This window comes from Oryzias latipes, chromosome 24 (assembly GCF_002234675.1).
Source record: "Oryzias latipes chromosome 24, ASM223467v1".
Classification (NCBI taxonomy): domain Eukaryota; kingdom Metazoa; phylum Chordata; class Actinopteri; order Beloniformes; family Adrianichthyidae; genus Oryzias; species Oryzias latipes.
In genome coordinates, this window is record NC_019882.2 from 4107399 (window position 1) to 4128687 (window position 21289).

A 21289-nucleotide genomic window follows, 5' to 3' on the forward strand; every position below is an offset into this window, starting at 1 on the left:
GTTGTCCTGTTTATCCAACGTACCATTTTAGATAAAGTGATAGAATGTACCTGAGTGCAGGTTCATGGAAATAATGTCGGTGGGTTCTGGGATCCTGGATGAGTTTAAATACTATTTTGATATAATATTTTGTATTTTGTAGTAGTCTTACACTTTAATATGGTAAAATATTGTTTCAGTGTAGGACTGTTGTACTTTTTAAAACTGTACCAGTGACAAAAACAAATAAATAAGTCAGTGTTTTGGTTGTTTTATCGTCTTAAACTGTCGGTGAAGGGGCAGAGCTACAGTGAAACCAACACTGAATCTAGTTAGACAAAGAGGTCATTTTGATCCCAAATGAACATTTTTATTGACAAGGTTGTCTTTTACAGCACTAGCATTTGATTTGGAGTACACATATAGGAATTCTACTGCTGCTTTGCTTCTGGAATGATACTATATAGATTGATGGTGCCATTTATGAGTTTTTCTTAACACTTGATTTAGTAGTACTGTATATAACCCTGAGGAACACATGGAGACATCAGTTTAACAGAAAAACATCAGAGAGATGTTCTGTGCTCCACTTAGTTTGTGGTATATTCTACATGATTTTATTTCTAAGGAATATTGGGTCTGAGTTCTTATGGGTTGATAAACTGTATGATGTTTTTTTATTTATTTATGTACAGCAAAGTAAAAAAAAAAAAGAAGTGATTTTCATGACATGTTCACTGAAAGCAAGCAAAAAAAAAAAAAACTTTTAAAAGGGGCCTCTAAGTACATTTTGCGCTTTTTTCTCAAATGAAATTTCGGTCTTTGTGATTCATGTGCGATTTACGTAATTCATGCGTGTTTCTCGCGTTCGTCAATTTGCATAGATGCCCGTCGAAGATTGTTGAGTACTACGCAGTTTCTACAAAATTTACGTATTATATATGAAACTATCATGTAAATCTTAAGCAATTGTGCGTGACTTTTGCGGGATGCAAGTTTGAGGTTTTCCACGACTGTTCCACGTATGTCTAAGGTACTTTTCACGCATGCACCACCCATGAATAACTTTTTGATCGCGTATACGGTGCACATATCGCCTTAAATAAGGTAATTGGCTCACTGTTTTTCCTATTGACCGTCTGATGATTCTGTTAGTTAATCTTAATCTCTTTCCTCATAGCTAAATAAAATATCACATAAAGTTCAAGGTAATGGAATTTACTTTTATGTAAGCTAAACTTAGAAATTGTCAGGACTTGTATTTCTTAGATGACATTGGTTTGAGTGCTCTGGCTGGAAATGTATAATTACAGTACTTCAATTAATACATAAAATGTGGTTTGCCATAGTTTACCCTTTTAGCACCTAAAAAGACATATTTATCCGTTTTTCTTTGACGTTTCACTGGAATCTAAACTCTGCTGCTCTTCAAACGCCAATGTTGCGAACGTGGCGTCTTCTCTGGTTAATGGGGTTTTTGAAATGTGTGAGAGTCAACACAGATGATGCCATGCTGCCTCACGGGTTTCTGTTCTGAAACATTCAGTATAACCTTTAATCACAAAGTGACTTCAGCGGCAGAGCGTTTTAATAGCTTTCCTGTTTTTATCCAGATGAAGCGTTTGGGCATAAACAGAGCCGGCTGTTATGGAGGCATCCCACTGGCTGCAGCACTGTGAGCCACATGGACACACCAGTCAAATGGATAAGTGAACACGGGTCAGCGCCTCTCTCCACTATGTAGGCGCAGCAAGCAGAAAAAAGTGTGAACTGGAGGTGATATGAAGTATTTCTTTTCATTTTTCATTCCTGGTTAATTTAAGGTTGAAGCATTACATTAAAGTGGTTGTTTTTCCTTCTTTTAGGATAAAAAGGGTTGATTAAGAACAGTGGTGGGTATAAAGATTGAAGACCAGGAGATCAATTACTGTCAATACAGCTCAGTCCTTGGTGTTAAACATGCTGTGATGATGTTTTGACCATTGACTATGCAGTCAACGAGTACTGGACTGAGTGAGTGTGGCATAACACTTCCAGCGCCAACGAACTTGAGCCCATTCAGTCGCCTTTTTTTTTGCCATGTAGACATCGCCATGTTAGAACCAGAAATTGTCAATAAATTGTGATTTCACCGCTGATGCAACCCCATTTCTATGACAACCACTTTTTGCCAATCAGAAGTGAGCTTGTTGGAAGGCCACAGCCCTACCACTTAAAAGAAGGCTACACGAAATCTGTCAAATGGACGCGGGGGGGGGGGGGGCATCTGATTGGCCAGTTTACAATTTGAATCACTTGCACCTCAGAAAAAATAAAGGATATATCAAGAATATGTTAAAAAAAAAAAAGTTTTCAGAGTAAGAATGTGTCAGACGACAGAGCTCCGTCTCCCCCTCTGGTCACCGGCGGGAATTGTCTCCAGAGTTGTAAACACACTACATCTCCCAGCAACCCCAGCGCACACTTCCTGGATGCCACACACCTGACTCTCGTTATTTGGAGCTGATCTTCTGTTTGCCTGCCCTGACTCTTGCCTGGATCCTGATTACCCTGTCTCTCCTCTGATGAACCTATGCCTGTTATCGACCCCTGCCTGCCTGACCCTGATTTAGCTTTGTGGACTTTTAGCTGAGCTAATAAAACTTGCTGCAGCTGGATTCAGCCGCCTGCCTGTTCTTGTGACAGATTGGTTATTCTGACCAATAGAATGGCTGATTCATAGCTGTCTTTTCCTCTATAGAAGTCTCTGGGGCTTTGGCAGGGTCGCTCAGTCCAGTTATCATTTACAGTCTATCGGTTTGACCAAAAGAATCAAACCTCTTGGCCTTTTTTCGAAACACAATTAAATAAAATGACAAAACTGTAAAAAGAAGACAAAATGTTTTTCCCCTAAACATGAAGCCTTACCTTCTCCAGATGCCAAACCCGATCCTAAAAGAAACATCAAAACACAGGAATATGACATCACATGTGTATAAAAGCATAAAACTCAATGACACTTAAAGTTATGATCGAGTTAGGTTTAGAAAACAGAAACACATATCAGGTAAAGGAAAAGAGGAGGAAAAAAGTCTGCTTGTTATCATGCAAAGCGATGCTCACAAAGACCAAATACTCTTGTGGTCGGGCCAGCGTCTGACTGATGTTCCCTCTCCAGTGATGCATATGCGATGCTTTGCCTCTCATCTGCCACTCAAAACGCACACCTGCCTCTTTCCCCCGGCGTGTGAAACGCTGACGGTTCCTAACAGGGGAACTTTTTTTCACATCCGTTCATCCCTCGCTTCCCTTTAACTCATTTTCAGTCCCTCGTTTTCCTCCTATTTGCGCCAAATCCGTCGTTTCCTCTCCTCCTCTTGAAACGGCTAAACGCTGGGCAGCGTCTCAGAGGGCCAACCGGCTTTGACGAGCGCTATCGTGCAACCGCAGATCAAAACACGCACTGCTTGGAGAGATTAGATCATTTATTTGTGAGCTTTGCTGTTTGATGCAGAAACAAAGTGTGTGTGAGATGCCCGTGGCCAGTCCACACCAGAAAAGGTGTGTGGGTGGCCTGCCAAGTGCAGCTGCATTCAAATACAGACGGCAGGCCTTATGAGGCTTTGAAAAAGCAAGGCTCGGTGTCTACAGTAATTAGATACTTTTCCGAGCGAGGCAGGAAGAGTCTGTCAGCCCATTAGTGCTCGGTAATGTCCGGGGCACAGAATCCAGCTTCCTGCAGCACCGCAAACTATTTGAACATTTAAAAAAGAAAAACAGTTTGAGACAAACAAAAATTGTCTCCTCAAATAAGGGAAATTTAAGTGAGTAGGAATAAAAGAGCAGCAGCAAACTGAGATTGTATAGTGTGACAGTACTGAAGCCCTCTTAATAAAGAGACGGCGCTGACCTGGAGGCTTCTCGTTTCTTCTTCTTTCCTGCGACTCTTTTCCAGCAGCTCTGAAACAAAAACCTCAGTTTTAATTAAATGTTTACAGATCCCTGTTAGCTTTAAAGATAACGATGTGTGGCCAACGATGGATCACTTCAAACAACAATGTAACCGCAACACAACACTTCACTGGTGACACACTGATTTGTACGTTTTTGTTTGAAGATTCATGTCTCTACTCTGAGAGGATAAACATAAAACCTAAACAGATAGAAACAAACACCAGGAATCTGTACATCTCTATCTCAATGCTGACATATCATATTTTAGGACAGTGTTTTTCAACCAGTGTGCCGCGGCACACTAGTGTGCCGTGAGAGATGGTCAAGTGTGCCGTGGGAAATTGCCCTCATTAACTGATCTAAAAACATTTTCCATCTCCATGATTTCAGCTCTCTGTTCATCCAAACAGGCCCTGATAAAACACTGAGGAGTTAGGAATATAAAAGATCATAAAAAACTTTTTCTTTGCGTTTATTTTATTTTATTAAAGACATTTTGATAAGGTACCGCAATTCAGCTGCACCTTCGGCTGTATTTTGGAAACGTCCCGTCCCTTTAACTGTCTCCACCAATCATTCTTGAAGGCTTAATCACATGTCATCAGTCTGACAAATCAGAAGTGGTTAAAGTCTTCACTTCCTTGTCCCGATTTAGCTCATAAAGTCGCTCAGTTCTAAAAAAAATAGCAGCTAAAGCTCGTCTTTAGCGGTGTAGCTTTCCACAGAATCCGGTATCAGACCGTGGAACAAGTGAACAAAACAATGAAGCTCCGAAAAGCAATCTCCGGCCGTTTTATGCACTACATCTCCCATGATGCATTGGGTTGTGAGAGTGACAGCGCATACGGAGATCTGTTGTTAAACGTCTTGAAACTAACGAACACACATCAAACTGTTTTTAAATCTTCTAACTTATCTTTTATTGCATCTTTTAGAAAAAACAGCTGCAGTTTTCAGCTTTTTCTGCAACAATTATCTCAAAAATGCATGTGAGATTGCGGAGGGGCTGTAGATCAATACAGACTATGAGTTTCTCCTTTTTTCTTTTTAATTTTTGGATGCTGGTGTGCCGCGGGATTTTTTTTTAAGGTTAAAGTGTGCCGTGGCTCAGAAAAGGTTGAAAAACACTGTTTTAGGACATGGCCTCTAAAAAGTACCTTAAACCTAAAGAGATTTATTTTATTCTCTTTTGGTACTTCGCTGACAAGAGCTTCGACTTTGATGTGACTGACTTGATAATCTATTTTTCCAAGTTTTAACTGTGCAGTTCGCTTCATAGATATTTCTACAAACTGGTTTCAACCACTAACTAATCCCTTTTTTTGGTGGCATTTCTTCGTGAATTAGCACTTTCCCTTTTTGCTGCCATGACGACCATTAGCTTATTAGCTAGCTGAGGTGAAGCGATTTACAACCAATTCATGACTTTCTGGCACAGGTCATCTTCGAATGTTACTTTTTTTTCGGTGAAAAAGTCCCATGGCGTTGATGAGAAAAACATGTAACACCCATTCACCAGAACTTAAGACGAGACTTGTTTTAGTTTCATTAGATCTAAGACCTTTTAAGGCTGCCGCCCCGACAAACGACAAAAACTCCTCACTGAAACCCTCAAGAACGCTGTTTCTCCCAGAGGAACTAACTTTCAGAGTGTCTTCCCTTCAAGTCCACATTGAACTTTAAGAGCAGCAGCACAGACAGTAATAGTAACCTTCTGCTATCTTTGCTGACTCGCACTCTGTCCTATCGCTGCATGAAAGCTGTGGAAGGTTCTCGAATCCCGGTCTTATCTACACGTGCAGTGCAGAATCATTTTAGAGGAGCTAACAGGGAGCACAGGACCAGCTTTGAAGGATAGTAAACAGCCGGCGTCTCACACAGAAAACATTTACCGATAAAGTGCTTTTAAGTGGAAGCTAGAGGGGCTAACCAGTTCAAATTAAATAGGCACCTCGATGATTTTCTAAAAGCCAAATATCAGCCCTAAGAAAATAAACATGCACTCTAAAAAAATCCACTATTCTATAAAAACTTTGGGCTCTACTTGATTCATTTGGTCAGTGGATTTATTGTTTTCTAGTCTTGGTCTGTGCTGTCTGTGCCTAATTTGAACTCATGTGGTTTTAAACGACAGGTTGTATGTGCAGAAACTTCACCGTGTCTTCCTCATGAAACACCACCTTTCTTTTCAGCGCCAAGCGCCTCCAGCAGCTTCTCCTGCTGGTGCAGGCGCTGCAGGAGAACGGCCTGTTCCGAGTCCCGGCTCTGCCGCAGGGCTTTCAGCTGATCTTTGGTCTGTTGGTGCTGCTTCTTCCAGCGCTGGGCTTTGGCGTCGTGCTCTCGCACTTCTTCACACAGCCAGCGCAGCTTAGTCTGGTCGGTTAAGCAAAAAATGAGAGGACAGGTTACCGTAGAACACAGCAGATGAATGATTGATGACTTATTGGATCAGATTGTTCTGGTCTTTAGAACTAAACTAAATTTGTTTGCTCGGATGGAGTTCAACTTGTTTACTGTGAAAAGGCCAGAATGGAAACAAGATGAGAACTAAAAACATGTGGAAACTATGGCTGCTAGGATGACATGTCGGTCGGTCGGTCGGTCGGTCGGTACCATGGAAAAAATTATTTCGAAAAACAGCAGGAAAAAAAATGTAAGAAAAAACAATCAATTTAGGTGGGAAAAACACACAAAAAATAATATTTATAAAATAGTCCCCCTAAATACACTGCAACAAAAATATATTTAAAAAAAAACACACATGACATAACGTTTTCTCAAAAAAAAACACCACAAAAAAATTCTAAAACCAGGGGGAAAAAAATTTAAAATAAAAAAATTGTTTTTACAATTTTTTTTTTACCAAAGCAAAAAAAATTCACAAAAACAAAAAGATATTTTGAAAAACACTGGAAAACATTATTTTAAAAAACTCGAAAGAATATCTTAAAAAAAAAACAGATTTTCCTTTTTCATTGAATGCATCATACTAAGTTCAAATGAGTAGTAAGAAAAAACAGGTCTGATATAAATGATGACGTCTGCTAGCTCTGTTGCACTGAAGCTGCAAAGGGATTTTATAGCCTTTTGTATTTTTCTTCAGAGATGTTGAGCTTTTATTTGAACATCATTTGACTCGTGAATTATAAATCCACGACACTGAAAGCCGATTGTCTCACATTTCATGAAGAGCTGCTCTGCTGTCTCAGTAGATGAAATGATGCTCCAGCTCAAATGAATCAAAATGTCTAAACGTGCTGTGGACGTCATGGCGAGGGACTCAGATGCTGATGTGAGGAAGCGATGGCTTTCATGCCATGATGTTACTGTTGGTATAAAGTGACTTATCGCAGTTTGTGTTTCTAAACAAGCACAGAGTCAGATCTGTGCAACCAGCTGGTCAATAATCAGAGAAAAGGCAAACTAGCAGCAAACAAAAAAAGATGAGCGTTGGTGTGTTTCGCATTATGCAGTGGATTAGGATAAAGCTACAGGAAGAAACCATAAGTCATGGAATGTAAATACCTTTGTCTCTGCTAACCAGCGGTGGGGATCTTTCACTAATCCAGGTCTCTGGTAGATTGCCTGTTAGAGCAGCAGCACAGAGAGAAATGAAAGTTTCTTTGTTATCACTCTGTCCACAGTCCTGCTTTTTAAAAGTCTGCACTGCACCACAGAATCATTTCAGCTCATTTGAAAATCTGCATCCCATGACTGTCAGCTTTACGAGAGAAGCGGAGGTGAAAACCGCAGAAAGGTGGATACAAACGTGGACACGGGGAGAATAAAAAAAAAACAACTTTATTTTGAGCGGCAGTTTGTGCCAGCTTACATTGGCATGATGGTGCTGAAAAGCACACACACATGCACAGGTGCGCACACACCTTTTCTAACAGGCAGTGGGTTTCATAACAATGAGCTCTGGGACCGTGTAGCCATTCCACCCAGACGAGCCTGTCAGCTTCAGTAATGCAAACTGACTGCCAGCTCTTAATGACTGCTGACACAGACAGACACACAAGATGACACAGACAGACACACTCTCCTAACGCAAAAAGACAGATACGCAATAATCACAGTGGCATTGCTTTATGGGTCTCATTGGAGAGGCTGTTTCACTTCTTGCTCTGCAGCCACAGACGCGTGAAGGATCCTGTTAATTTCGGTAACTGGCTGTGTTCCTCATTAGCTTCTCACATGAGATGGTCATCATGACCCAAACACGTGAATGGAACATGGAAGCTGAGGGATTCCAGAATCAGAGCTCCACTGCCTCTGCAGCCTCTCTGGTTTGCACTTTGTTCTTTGTGACATTACAGACAGCTGAGTTCATTCTTAAGCTACGTTAATACCGCCTTCAGCAACATGCGGCCAAGCACCAAGTCTATCTATACGCGCATAAAGCCGTACTTTGGGCTTCTGTGTTCCAAAGTCTCCAATTTACGCGTTGCTATCCAAGTATCTACAACCGTTTTTGGGCTCAATGTGCAAAACCTGTGACCTTTGGATCTGGATGTCGGGATTGGATCTGGATGTCGGGATTGGATCTGGATGTCAGGATTGGATCTGGATATCGGGATTGGATCTGGATATCGGGATTGGATCTGGATGTCGGGATTGGATCTGGATGTCGGGATTGGATCTGGATGTCGGGATTGGATCTGGATGTCGGGATTGGATCTGGATGTCAGGATTGGATCTGGATGGATCTGGATGTCGGGATTAGATCTGGATGTCAGGATTGGATCTGGATATCGGGATTGGATCTGGATATCGGGATTGGATCTGGATATCGGGATTGGATCTGGATATCGGGATTGGATCTGGATGTCGGGATTGGATCTGGATATCGGGATTGGATCTGGATGTCGGGATTGGATCTGGATGTCAGGATTGGATCTGGATATCGGGATTGGATCTGGATATCGGGATTGGATATCGGGATTGGATCTGGATGTCGGGATTGGATCTGGATGTCGGGATTGGATCTGGATATCGGGATTGGATCTGGATATCGGGATTGGATCTGGATATCAGGATTGGACATCGGGATTGGATCTGGATGTCGGGATTGGATCTGGATGTCGGGATTGGATCTGGATGGATCTGGATGTCGGGATTGGATCTGGATGTCGGGATTGGATCTGGATGTCGGGATTGGATCTGGATGGATCTGGATGTCGGGATTGGATCTGGATGTCAGGATTGGATCTGGATATCGGGATTGGATCTGGATATCGGGATTGGATCTGGATATCGGGATTGGATCTGGATGTCGGGATTGGATCTGGATGTCAGGATTGGATCTGGATATCGGGATTGGATCTGGATATCGGGATTGGATCTGGATGTCGGGATTGGATCTGGATGTCGGGATTGGATCTGGATATCGGGATTGGATCTGGATATCGGGATTGGATCTGGATATCGGGATTGGATATCGGGATTGGATCTGGATGTCGGGATTGGATCTGAACATCAGGATACGATCTGGATATCAGGATTGGATCTGGATATCAGGATTGGATCTGGTTATCAGGATTGGATCTGGATATCAGGATTGGATCTGAATATCAGGATTGGATCTGGATATCAGGATTGGATCTGGATATCAGGATTTGATCTGAATATCAGGATTGGATCTGGATATCGGGATTGGATCTGGATATCGGGATTGGATCTGGATATCGGGATTGGATCTGGATATCGGGATTGGATCTGGATATCGGGATTGGATCTGGATATCAGGATTGGATCTGGATATCGGGATTGGATCTGGATATCAGGATTGGACCTGGATATCAGGATTGGATCTGGATGTCGGGATTGGATCTGGATATCAGGATTGGATTGGCTCATTTTCCAGCAGAAGCTGCAGCACAGCTTTGCAAGGCATCAACTGCTTGCATTAGTTGGCAATGACAAAAAATCCAGAAAGAAGCAAAATTTCATAAATATATCAAATATTAACAGCATTAACTATCGGACAGAAAAGGAGCTAATAACTTAGGACCAATCCCTAAAGTAATGGTTTTATTCAAACTAGTATTTTTATGAGTTTCCGCAGAAGGAGACAAAGGCAGGAGCTGCAATGGAGACACGGCCTCCTAATAATGCCCTTTATCTGTTAATGATCCCCCTCATTAAACCAATCACTGGCAAGTTTGACTTCTTCTCAACATGACAGATTACAGATGAGGTAAGACTCGCATGTCTGACCGCATCACCGCCGGAGCAGATTGAGAAATCTATAAGAGCAGATAAGAGCAGACGGGGTTAATTAGCCTGAAGCGGCAGCAGCAGGAGTGTGTGAATGGCTCGAGGTAAACTTCACCAACGAGAAGATGTGGTCGTATTGTAAAGTAGGAGGGGAAGGAAGGCTCTTTTATTGTTTTGGAGATCAAACTTCTGTAAGAAGCAGAAGATTTATAGGACATTATCAGATCAGAGGGGCGACTCTAAACTGACATGTGGATGATTAAAAAGGGTTAACAAACTTTAAGAAGTAGATGCACATCTGACCATCTGTCCAAAACCATCTGTAACAAACAATCTGATGTGATTTCCTGAATGGACAGTGATGCTCTCCGTGTGCAAAGCAGCACAGCAGATCCCTCAAAGAGCCTTTCTCTCACCAGGTCTATCACCTACAAAGACCTGCTTTCCCCAAAACTGACAAAGAGGCAGAGAGCAGAAAGTTTACAAGGAAGCAGTTGGTTTGTTTCTTATCTGGCTTCTGAGACGTTTGGACCGAAAGGCTTCAGCCTCCAAGCATGAGGGAGTCAAATTCTAGCAGGATATTTACTAGGATTATGGAGGCAGAACGATAAAGATCCTTAAACTAAAAGCAGATTCATGGCAACGTTAAAAGAATAATAATGGAATGACAGCAAATACTTGTAGTTTGTCTTCGTTTTTAGCCAGGATGCGGCAGGCAGCGTCCAGTTCTTCACCCAAAGCCGTCAGCACGGCTTCCTGGTCCGCTTCTATCTGCAGCACCCTGTGCTCCAGACGCTCCCGTTCAGACTCAGACGCGTGTCTCTGCTTACCCAACAGGGCCTGTGGACAACAACAAAAGCCTGTTTGTGTTTCCAAACTCACTTTCTGAGCATCAAAAGGTCAAACAAGAAGCAGCTTTGGCTCACAGCTTCTTTCTCCTCCAACAAACTTGTAGTTATCTGTTCTGGTCAGGACAGATCTTTCAACAGGTTTGAGGTCTTTACCGGGACAAAGACTATCGATTTGTCAGAGAAAAGGAACCAAGAGATCATCACTGCCAAGAGACTATGGATCATTATCCTGTTGCTGAGATAATAAAGCGCCCATGTTACATTAATAAGAGCCTGTTTTCTGCACTTAACCAATTTCCGATCAATACGTGGCTCCCCTGAAAGAACCTGAAACAACTTATCAGGGGTCTGACAGGGTGCGCTTTGGGGTCAATACTTCCTCAGCTTTTGTAAAACACTTAAAGACACATCGATAAAAAGTCTTTTATAAATAACACTAAACTGGAACCACTTGACCTTCAGAACCACTCCAATCAAGGCCAGATATCAGCGCCTAAAAAGGCATTCAGTTTATGTGGTAAATACACAAAAAGTAAAAGAAAAAACATAAGACAGAAGCTTTTTGAAATGGAAGGTACATTAATGGTGCATTAACATTCATGGAGGGGAATCTGGACTCACTCTGTCTTCCAGTTGCTGCTTGAGAAGCTGGTATTTTCTCTGGAGAAGGGAACGGCTCTCTTCTTCTGTGCTCAGCTGTGCTGCCAGTTTATCACACTCATCCTTCATCCTGTCCAACTTGATCTGCAGAGCTTCGCGCAGTTCCTTATCCGATGCTGCATCTGCCTGATACAGTACACGCGTGTTCAGAGCCACCGGAACACGCAAACCATCCAGGCCTTAAACACTGGAGGCCTTTATCTGAAGCTAAACTTGACAGTTTTCTTTATATTCTACCTGGAAATATTCAGAGAATCTGATTAAATCCGCTTTCCATTTAGCTGATTATAAAAAAGATACATTAAAAAAAAGTAAAACAAGCAATTAGAATGAACAGGCTGTGGAGTTGTTCCTTATGTGAGAATTAAACTTCTTAAAGTCCATTTATGCAAGAGTTTAGACAGCAGCTTTCCCACCAATTCAAGGAAAATGGTGCTTTTGCTGTTTGTGACATGCTCTTGTGACATTTTTCCGATGATGAAGAACATTTATAAAGAAAATTAACCTTAAGATTGCATTTCAGAGTGTTTCCCTATCCACATTTTTGTTCATCAGGAGCAGAGGAAAAAATGTTGCTTGAAAAACAAAAACTTTATGCGACCACTTGCAGACAAATAAATTTCATGTGCGTCTAATGTTAGGTTGGAGTTTTGAGGGGCTGTAAGCTAACGGGAGAGCAGTGGGGAGGGGAAAGGGGGGTGGGGTTGCTCCACACCAACGGTCAGGGTTTCTGATTTTGGCTAAAACGTCATAATAATAATATTAATGATAATAACTAAAAGACGGATGGGAATGTTTGGGAAGTAGATCATAAGATGATTCCAGTGGGAATTTAATAGTGTTGGTCTAAACTTACCGTCATCAGAACCTTGTAAAATGGAAAGAACAAGGATCCGCCGCTCATTTTAAAGCCCCAGAAATAAAAAAGTGTCCAAACAAAAGGAGTTGCAGGAGAAAAAGCTCAACCAGAATGAGGAGTAAGGCAGGGACAAAGTGGAGCAGAAATCCAGCAAATTAGAACCATTTTTAGCCGTTTCTGACAGTCCACTGTTTTACAAATGTAATACAGGGCTTCTGGCTGTACGGTGTGAATATTGGGTGAGCTTTTTTGGGACATCTGGCGTTCCCTGAGGCTTGGAGTTAAAAACCTTTCCTGCGAACGCCCTTGTCCTTTCAACACTTGGAAATGATGCCATTACAATGAGCGATGTCAGATATTAATGCCATTCAGCACAGCTAATGGGCTAACCTCCACCATATCCAGCAGGACAATGCCCCTTAGGAGAGCCAGTGCCCACGGGGGTTTATCATGGGCGATATTGAAAGTAGGCAAGAGGGCTCATCTCCAAAATAATCATGATGAGACTTCAAAAGTCTGAAAAATGATAGTTAAACTTTCCCACCAGGAGACTCTACCTTCCTACACTGATGCAGAACACGGCCTTAAAGCCTCCGCAATCATCTGTTGGGCTTTTGTGCTGTAAAGAAGCAAATCCCTAACTTTTTCTTAATGATGTGTGAGTACGAAAGTGTGTGTGTGTAGTGGCCGAGGCAAATTCCCACCCCCCCCCCTGAGATGACACTCTAAATGTCAATCAAAGTGTGAAACTGATGGGAGCTTAAATGTAAAGGTGAGCAAAAGCTGAGGCTCTCTTAAGGCTTTGAACACAGGAAGTGATCTAACAAAAAAAAGAAAAAAGAAAGCGTGACATTAAAAATAATGTCAATGCTTCAGCAAACAGAATTTAGGAAGAAGGGAGGGTCATTTTTCTTAATAAATTGTTTAATTACCTCTAAAACAAATTACAATCACAGCATGAGTAGTTCAGATATTAAAAAAAAACACATTTTGAAGAAATATTTTATTATTTTCTACAAAAATTGGTAGATTGTTTTTATTTTTATTTTGATCAGAAATCTCTTTATTAAGCCAAAACCTTGATAAACCATTCTATCATGATGTAAGATTTGAATGAAGAAATGATGGGAAATGCAATTTAAGCTGAATTTTCTTTATATGTGTCATCCATCACATAAATGCTACAAGAACATGCTAAAAAAAACAAAAATGGGAATTTCATCAGAATGGGTCTTTGAGTCCAATCTCAGTGAAATGCTGTCTCTTCATCATTGGACAAAGAAATTACGAGTCCAGTTCTGAGGCTTAGTTGACACGGCTCCGTCTGTCTGAAGGTAATAAGAGCTTAACAGCCACTAATGCTGACATATTAGGAGAAGAAATCTCTCTTAATTACAGGACAGATCCCTTCTTGAAGGAAGACGGCTTCCAGACCTTTGGGTAAATCGGTAAGCCACTGCGTGTTCTTCTAGAAGGTGGCTCCATAGTAGCACAGATGAAAGAAAGGGCTTACCTGAACTCCTCTCAGCTGCTCCTTCACTTCGTCCCGCTCCTGGCGACAGAGTTTGAGCGCCTCGTGCGCTTGCCGCTCTTTCTTCATGACGCTGTCTTCTGCTGTGGCCTTCACGCTGTCCAGCTCCTTCTGGTGGACTTCCCTCTCCAGCTGCAGCTGCTGGCCCAGCGCGGCCCGCTCCACCCGCAGCGCCGTCAGTTTGGCTTCCAGTTCAGCGTTACTCCTCTTCAGCTCCTTCACCGCGCTCTCCTCCTCCGCCAGCCGCAGTGATAGCTGCATGTTGGCGGCCGTCGCCTGCTTCAAGGAGGCCTGAAGCTCCGCCTGCACATCTTGGGCCCTCTGAGAACGACGGCTTTGTGTTTCGACCCGTTCTTCTAACGTCTGGTTCTCCTCCTTTAGTCTTGACTGGATGGCAGCTTGTTGATGCACTTCCTGTTCCAGGGCAGCAGAGGCCTCCTTCACCTAGTGTCAGGACGTTCATTATTACGTTTAAAAAAATATTATAACCATAAAACAGCAAAATTAATCTGTGAATCACATGACTTAGATCTAGAGAGTTGCTGCACCAAATAATGAACATTTTATAACTTTGAGTTAAACACTTAAGTATAAATATTAAGTATCAAATCCTTTTAATTTAACACCAAATTCTGAACCCAGCAGAAGCGTTTAGTCCCTGTCAGTGGGCTTGTGAAGGCAGCAAGCTTGATTCGGGTGATGCTCGGCTGCAGAGTCTCACATTCACCAAGTTGTTTAGTTCCGCTTGAACTTTATGAAAACTGTGTGCACTGATGTGTGGATCACATTTCCCCCCTGTTGTGCTTGTTTTCTGTGCGTTGATTTGAGGGGTAAGCCAGTGAAAAGAGTTTCCGCCAGAGACTAATGTTTCTAAGATGATGCATTAAAATCAGAACATCGCTCTCGGGTTGCGTACCTCACGGGTCACACCGATTTTTGTGTGCAATGTTGCATGAATTTTTTCTTCCCAGCGCATTGTCTTCTGCATCCGGATTGGCTGTAGACAACTGTCAATCAAACTCCTATCTCCCAAATGTCCTGTACGAAATACAGCTCGCCATTTTTACAAAAGGTACGATTATTTGTGTAGCACATTTCATGTATTAACACAATAGAAATGTTAAGAAAGTCAAAAAGAACTGGATTTAAAGTCCGCTTAAAGCAGTGCTTCTCAAATAGGGGGGCGCGCCGCAGTAGTAGCAGTTTTAGGCAAAAATAATACGGGCAATTGCTCGGGGCGCAAAAGGGGGGCTGCGGTGGCGGCGACTCAGTACTTGGAAAAAATCTGCGCCACTGTTGGTTTCCTATAATCTGTTATATGACAGAGTTTGAAACAGCCTAAAACTGTGAACTGTCGTCCCTGCAGCTTCTTTATTATTATTATTATTATAACTATTGTAGACATTTTGATGACGTGTCTTTATTTTCCATCAATGTTTTCTTTGTCTGCCTGTCGCTTAGTTGGTGTCAGTATTTGACATAAAGACAGCAGGTAATACAGGAAAACAGCTGTTGATGACATTAGAAATAAACAATCGATCATTTAGAAAATAAATCAGCACAATGTTTTATTCCTTCAGACTAAAAGCGTTAAATATATTGGTGCTGCTGTGTTAATTTTTCAGATCAATTTACATTTAATATTATTTATTGATTGAATTGTTTTTCTCAGCATCAAATGGTTCAGTTGGTCAATATGTTTCTAGTTTAAAGAAAGGAATGACGGATTTTTTTATTTCAGGCACTTTAAGCTTCTTTTCTGTTTTAGACTATAAAAGGGTTTCTGTGTTGGAAAATAAATGTAATATTTGTTGAAAGTGGATTCATATTGCTTTTTTCTTTTGTTAATGTTAAAAGCTAAAATTTTAGGTATACTTACATAATTTTTATAGATACTTATGATGATGACCAGAGAGTGGCAGACAGGCAGCCACTGTAAAGACTGTGGAGCTGGACGGATGCGGTCTACTGTTTTTGTCCTTGTAAGAACCCGAGCGGCAGAGTTTTGAAAAGGTTTCCTGATTGATTTTGACCCAATTTTCTAGCTGAACTATCTTTTCATTCTATAATACTTAATGATCTTTTATCTGAAAAAGAGAAAAGTGTGAAAATGTTCGTGTCTGTCTGAGAAACGTGTATGAAGTGAGGGGTTTTAGAACTGTAAAACATCTGTAATTTTTGTAAGAAGTAAATATGACTACCGGTACTTCTGGGGATTCGCAAATCGCGGGTTATTTTTAGAACGCAACTCCTGCGATTAACACTGTAATTAAAAAGCTCTCATTCAGGAGCCGGTATCAAATCCGGAGTACTGGTGTTGGCTTCTGTATGGAAAGCGTTGTATTTATACGCTGCCCTGCCGAGAAACGGCATCTTTCTTCCCCACACACCTCACGGTTTTCCTGTTCTAGTGTCAAAAGTCGCTGGCGAGCCTCCATCAGCTCCACCTCCCTGCGGTGGAGCTCCTCATCCCGCTGGGCCAAACGGCCGAGGACTTCAGTGAGCTCCCTGCAGGCTGACTCACTCTGCTGGCTCAGGGACTTCAGCTGAGCGTGCGAGCTTTCCTTCTGCTTTGCTGCCTGGTGGATGGAACAAAAAAAAAAAAGGGAAGCAGGGAGTTGAAGAGGAAAAGGGAAAATGGAGAATAGCAAATGAGGAGAAGGAGAAAGATAATGTACACAAAGGAGCTCGAACAATAATGACGAGTGGAGGAGTGTGATGGAGAGACGGAGGAAGAGAAACATATGCAGCATTAGCTCTTAGCTGATAGGAAAATGCTAACACTCAGCTTTCTGATAAGAGACAATGCTTAGGTCTGTTCAAGGCAGATTGCTTCTAATGCTTTGGCTTTGCCTGGAATTTGCAAAGACTTTGCTGCAGCTCGGCAGCTAATCATTTAATTGAGCACTTGATTCCTTCCCATAATTCATTAAGAGCGTAGGGGGGCGAGTTTGTAATTCATTCCTGTCACGTAGCATGCGGCAGGTGGGAGTCGGTCTGTTCCAAGAAGCCGGAGAGTTAAATGAAGGTTTGGAAGAGGCTCCACCGGAATGAAACGGAGATCACTGGGAGATCAACCCCTGCAGTCAAGCAAACAGAAAAATGCCAGAGACAAAGTCCTAACGACTCTTTGAGATGACACAAGAAGAGAATCATCAAATATCATCTGAGGATTTACTCAAAAAAAAGCCAACTGGATGTTTGTTAGCCTAAATCTAACATACAACACTTAACTTTCTTTATTTTGTAATTTTGTGGTTTCACATTTAAGTCATCTACCAACAAAACCATTTACTGAAAGACCTTTTGCCAACTGAACTTAATAGTAATATGTTTAGATTGCGGGCATATGGTACAGTGGTTAGCACTCTGGCTTCACAGCAAGAAGGTCCTGGTTCAAATCCCGGCTGGGTCTCTTCTGTGTGGAGTTTGCATGTTCTCGCCACTTCGGCCTCCTCTCACAGATAATAAGCAGCCGTCATGGGTTAATTTGTGTTTCTACATTGTTTGTGAGTGTGTGGCCCTGAAACAGACTGGCGTTTTGTTCAGTATACTTCACCCATCTGGGTCGGCTCCAGCAACCCCATCACCCTGGAAGGGGTCGAGCAGGTTCTGAAGATGGGTTTTGGATGGACATATTAGGTGGCAGAAGCCTTGCCCATTTGCATTGTGGGTAATAATGTTTTGTTCTGTTTCAAATGTGTTTCTGTGTTGGGGTTGTAAAAGGTTGTGTTGGTTTTGACTGTTGCCCTGTTTACCATTGGGGTTGTGACCTTTGGTTGTGTGGCTGTACTTTGCATCACAAATTAGTAGGTTCTTCATAGAAGTGACATCACACTGCCTATATGTTGTTGTTTTGACTTGTTCACATTGACTCTTTAAGGGAACTGGACTGAGTGACTCCTCCCCCGTCACGTCTGAACAGGAAGTAACCACTGGTTCCAAGAAGCCAAAACCCCATAGACTTATATAGAGAAACAAACAGCTGTTACTCAGTCATTCTATTGGTCAGAAGAACCTGCTGCCGTTTGTTAACACGTTCTTTCTAATCCTCTTCTGTAGTGCAAGTTACTCAAGTTATAAATGCACATGCCTCAATAAAGGCAGGTGGTGGCTGCTGGCCTCCAACATCCAACATTTGAAACCTCTGATTGTCAGACATTCACCCAGGCCTGGTTTCAAATGGAAGGGGTGTGGACTTCCAACTAGCTCATTTGTGATTGGCGAGAGCGGTTGCAAAAGAAACGTTGACCCAGCCCAACTTGGACCAATCACAGCTTACTGAGGATTTCTGGCTCCAACAAGGCCGCACCGTATAATGAAAAGATGGCGACTGAATTGACTTCATTTGGTGCCGTCACACTCGACCTTACCTAACTTAGTTGAGCTCTGCTCCAGCCTATTGTGTCTGGCAGCCATGACAGTGCTATTCTTTTTCTAAACTGAACTTGCTGTTGCCAGGGCAACACAGTTTACTGAAGTGTATTATTTGAAGAGGTACACCTTTCAAACTCCTACCTTTGGAATTCCCGTTGAGATGACCCAAGACGATGGAATCAGGTCGTTCTTTGGTGTGTTACATGGATATTTATCTAGTCGGACGGCTTCTTGTTCATCATGTTGTACCAACATATTTGCATTTAGCTCTCCCAACAAAAAAGTGTTATTTTATTAACACATTTGATTTGGCTGGAAATCTTTTCCATTAGTTTATTATTTTCAACGATCAAACAATTTTTTTGCTAAGTGTTGGTGGCATCTTTTCCAAACGGCTGAGTGTGAGCACTCACCTCCTCCACCTCCCTCTGCAGCCTCCTGCACTTTGCCCTCCACTGCCCCACAGCCTGTTGAGCCCTGGTCTTCAGATCGTCTCTGCTCTTCGTGCTCTCCAGCAGTAACGCCTCCATTTCCCTCTTCTCTGTTAGTCCTCGACTCTGCAGGGTTGAAAGAACACAAGAATGAACCCTTTTTCGCCCTGTCTGACATTCAAACCTTTTCTTCGGTTATCTTTAAAAAAATGAAAAGTGAACTCGGCATTCTGGTTCCGTAAGAATCGTGGCCTAAGCGGCAAACTTCAGGCTGGGATTTTCCAGTTTACCTGCAGGTCTCGGAGCGTCTCCAGCATTCTCCGCTGCTGCTCCTCCTGCCTTGCGAAGTCAGACGACAATTCCTTCAGAGCAGAAAAAAGAAAGTAAGTGCCAGCGCTCCAGGTAGAAAAACACAATTATAATTGTGATTCAGGGAGAGAAAAAATCTATAAGAGCTAAAATATAAGGCAGGAAAGGAGAGTTTGTTTACATGCCTGCTAACAACAGATAATCTAGAAAGATGCTCAGAAGAAGATTTTTAGGAAGGAGCCTCTTTGGATTAACTGAAAGACAATAAATCAAAATGAACTCATCCTGGCGCCAAAATGGGTATTTACACGAGTTAGTTGATGCTAATTATTCTGTCACTAAAAACCTTCAATACACAGAAAATGCTTTTCAAATATTTCTGCACTGTGTTGCTTTTTTCTGGTCTCAAAACCAGAGATGCTGCGGGTGATGCATGAGAAACTAGCTTAGTCTCTTTGGCGTTTTCTCTGCAATGATCCTGCGTGGGCGTTGAAACACATTCCCAGTGAAAGGAAGCGGCGTGATCAGAGGGATGAGCCCGTGCTCGCTGAAGCCACTGCCACCGACGCTTTACAACGGCTCCGCATGAGAGCTTTGGTCTGCCTCCTTCCAGAAAAGGGGGCAGGACGTCACACCGCTTTTGCAGAGGATTATTGATGACTTCCTGACATCTGATCTTCACCGATCTAAAGAGGCGGGAGGTTAAGTGGTGACAGTTTGGAAAAAGCCACCTGGTGGTTGGAGAGGAGCTGGAACTGGTAAAGTAAGAGGGTCGCTCGCTTTGTAATCATTTCCTCTTCAGCTGAGAGTTCTTGAGTTTTCTGCCACAAACTCTAAAAAGATAGACTGGAGACACTGAAGGACTCTTCAAACGGCATGAAATGACCCCTCCGAACGCTTTCTCCAATACACACCTTCACCTGTAAGCTGAGCTGGAGCCTCTCCTTCTCCTTACAGTCCAGGGCCCTCTTCAGTTCCTCGACCTCATCGAGGACGGACGCCCTTTGCACTTGAGCTCGCAGCTCTAGCAGCTCTTTCTCCAAGTCTGCGCGACCTACGGGACGACAGGAGTGCAGAAAAAGCAAACTGTAATCCCGTTTTCATTTATCGCTGCGATCACAGACGAGAAAAGCAGAGCGCACGTGAACCTGGATTAACTCAGAAGAACAGGAGAAGCATTGTGATAACTGCTCTGTAAATGTGGATTTACAACATCTAAACATAAAAAATAAAAAATATTGCACAATTCAATAGTTAACTTGTGAGTGAAATTTAACGTAAAAAACAGGCTACAAAATAATTCATTCATTCATTCATAAAGGAGAGTTTCCATTTATTTTTTCAAAACCTTTTGAAACAGAAATGTAACAAAAAAACCTAAATACATCCCGGACCTCTTAATGAAAGTGTAAAATGTTTTCATTTCTAACATTTACAATTCCATTTCCTCATGAGAGCCTTCTCCATTCATCATCGGTGATAGGTTTGTGCCGTGAACACCACTAAATAAAACTCCACTTCCCTTTTTTCAACATTAAGATCTTCAAATTAGTGCTTTCTACAAAAGAAATAACTCAAACCGAGTGAATTACAAATGAAGAAATTGTTTTTTAATATTTCTCTGTAACAGAAGTTGAGCTTTTTCCCAGTTTTCAAATCAATTCTCTGCCCCTTCTCCCACACCTAAATCATCTTGTCGCTGTGTTTACTCTCAGCGGCGCTTCATCAAGCCTCCCATGCTCTGCTGTTTTGCGTTTCCACCACCCACTCTCCTGTTTTGATTCAGCGGTTGGCATCACATCTGCATTGTCTGGAGATCTCCTTAACCCAGGGAGACCATCCGTTTGTGTTGTTACACAGCGGAACTCTGTCATTTATCCATTTCTTTTCCTTCATGCTGGACCCTACAGGTTCACCTTTTCCCACGTCCTGCTCAGAGCGGCTGATGTGCGGCTGGGTGCAGAGTGGGGGGGTTTCCAATGGCGGCCTGGCAGCTTCAGCCCTCTCTGTCCTTCTCTTCAGCAGCTCACTGTGCATGTCCTCCACCTGGTTGAGGCGGACACAAAACAGACTGTCTAAGGCTGCATGGAGATTTGGTCTTCCAAATACCACTGTGGATCAACACAGTCAGACAAACCAA

The 21289-nt window shown here is 42.4% G+C and overlaps 1 protein-coding gene across 4 annotated transcripts in view; it reads right to left on the reverse strand.

The window, feature by feature from the left end:
* cep128 (centrosomal protein 128) overlaps positions 1-21289 on the reverse strand; it is a 38008-nt gene that overhangs the window by 4166 nt on the left and 12553 nt on the right. For 3 of the 4 annotated variants that reach the window (XM_011491480.3, XM_011491481.3, XM_020714502.2), the window contains exons 10-21: positions 21066-21195; positions 20064-20203; positions 19131-19202; positions 18823-18966; positions 16423-16611; positions 14015-14476; positions 11604-11768; positions 10810-10971; positions 7438-7497; positions 6093-6285; positions 3869-3918; positions 2887-2910 (exon numbers count right to left, since the gene is read on the reverse strand). In XM_011491480.3, coding sequence (XP_011489782.3) covers positions 2887-2910; positions 3869-3918; positions 6093-6285; positions 7438-7497; positions 10810-10971; positions 11604-11768; positions 14015-14476; positions 16423-16611; positions 18823-18966; positions 19131-19202; positions 20064-20203; positions 21066-21195 — 1791 coding nt within the window. The remainder of the gene's footprint in view (positions 1-2886; positions 2911-3868; positions 3919-6092; positions 6286-7437; positions 7498-10809; positions 10972-11603; positions 11769-14014; positions 14477-16422; positions 16612-18822; positions 18967-19130; positions 19203-20063; positions 20204-21065; positions 21196-21289) is intronic. The other variant, XM_004083536.4, reaches the window with a different exon arrangement.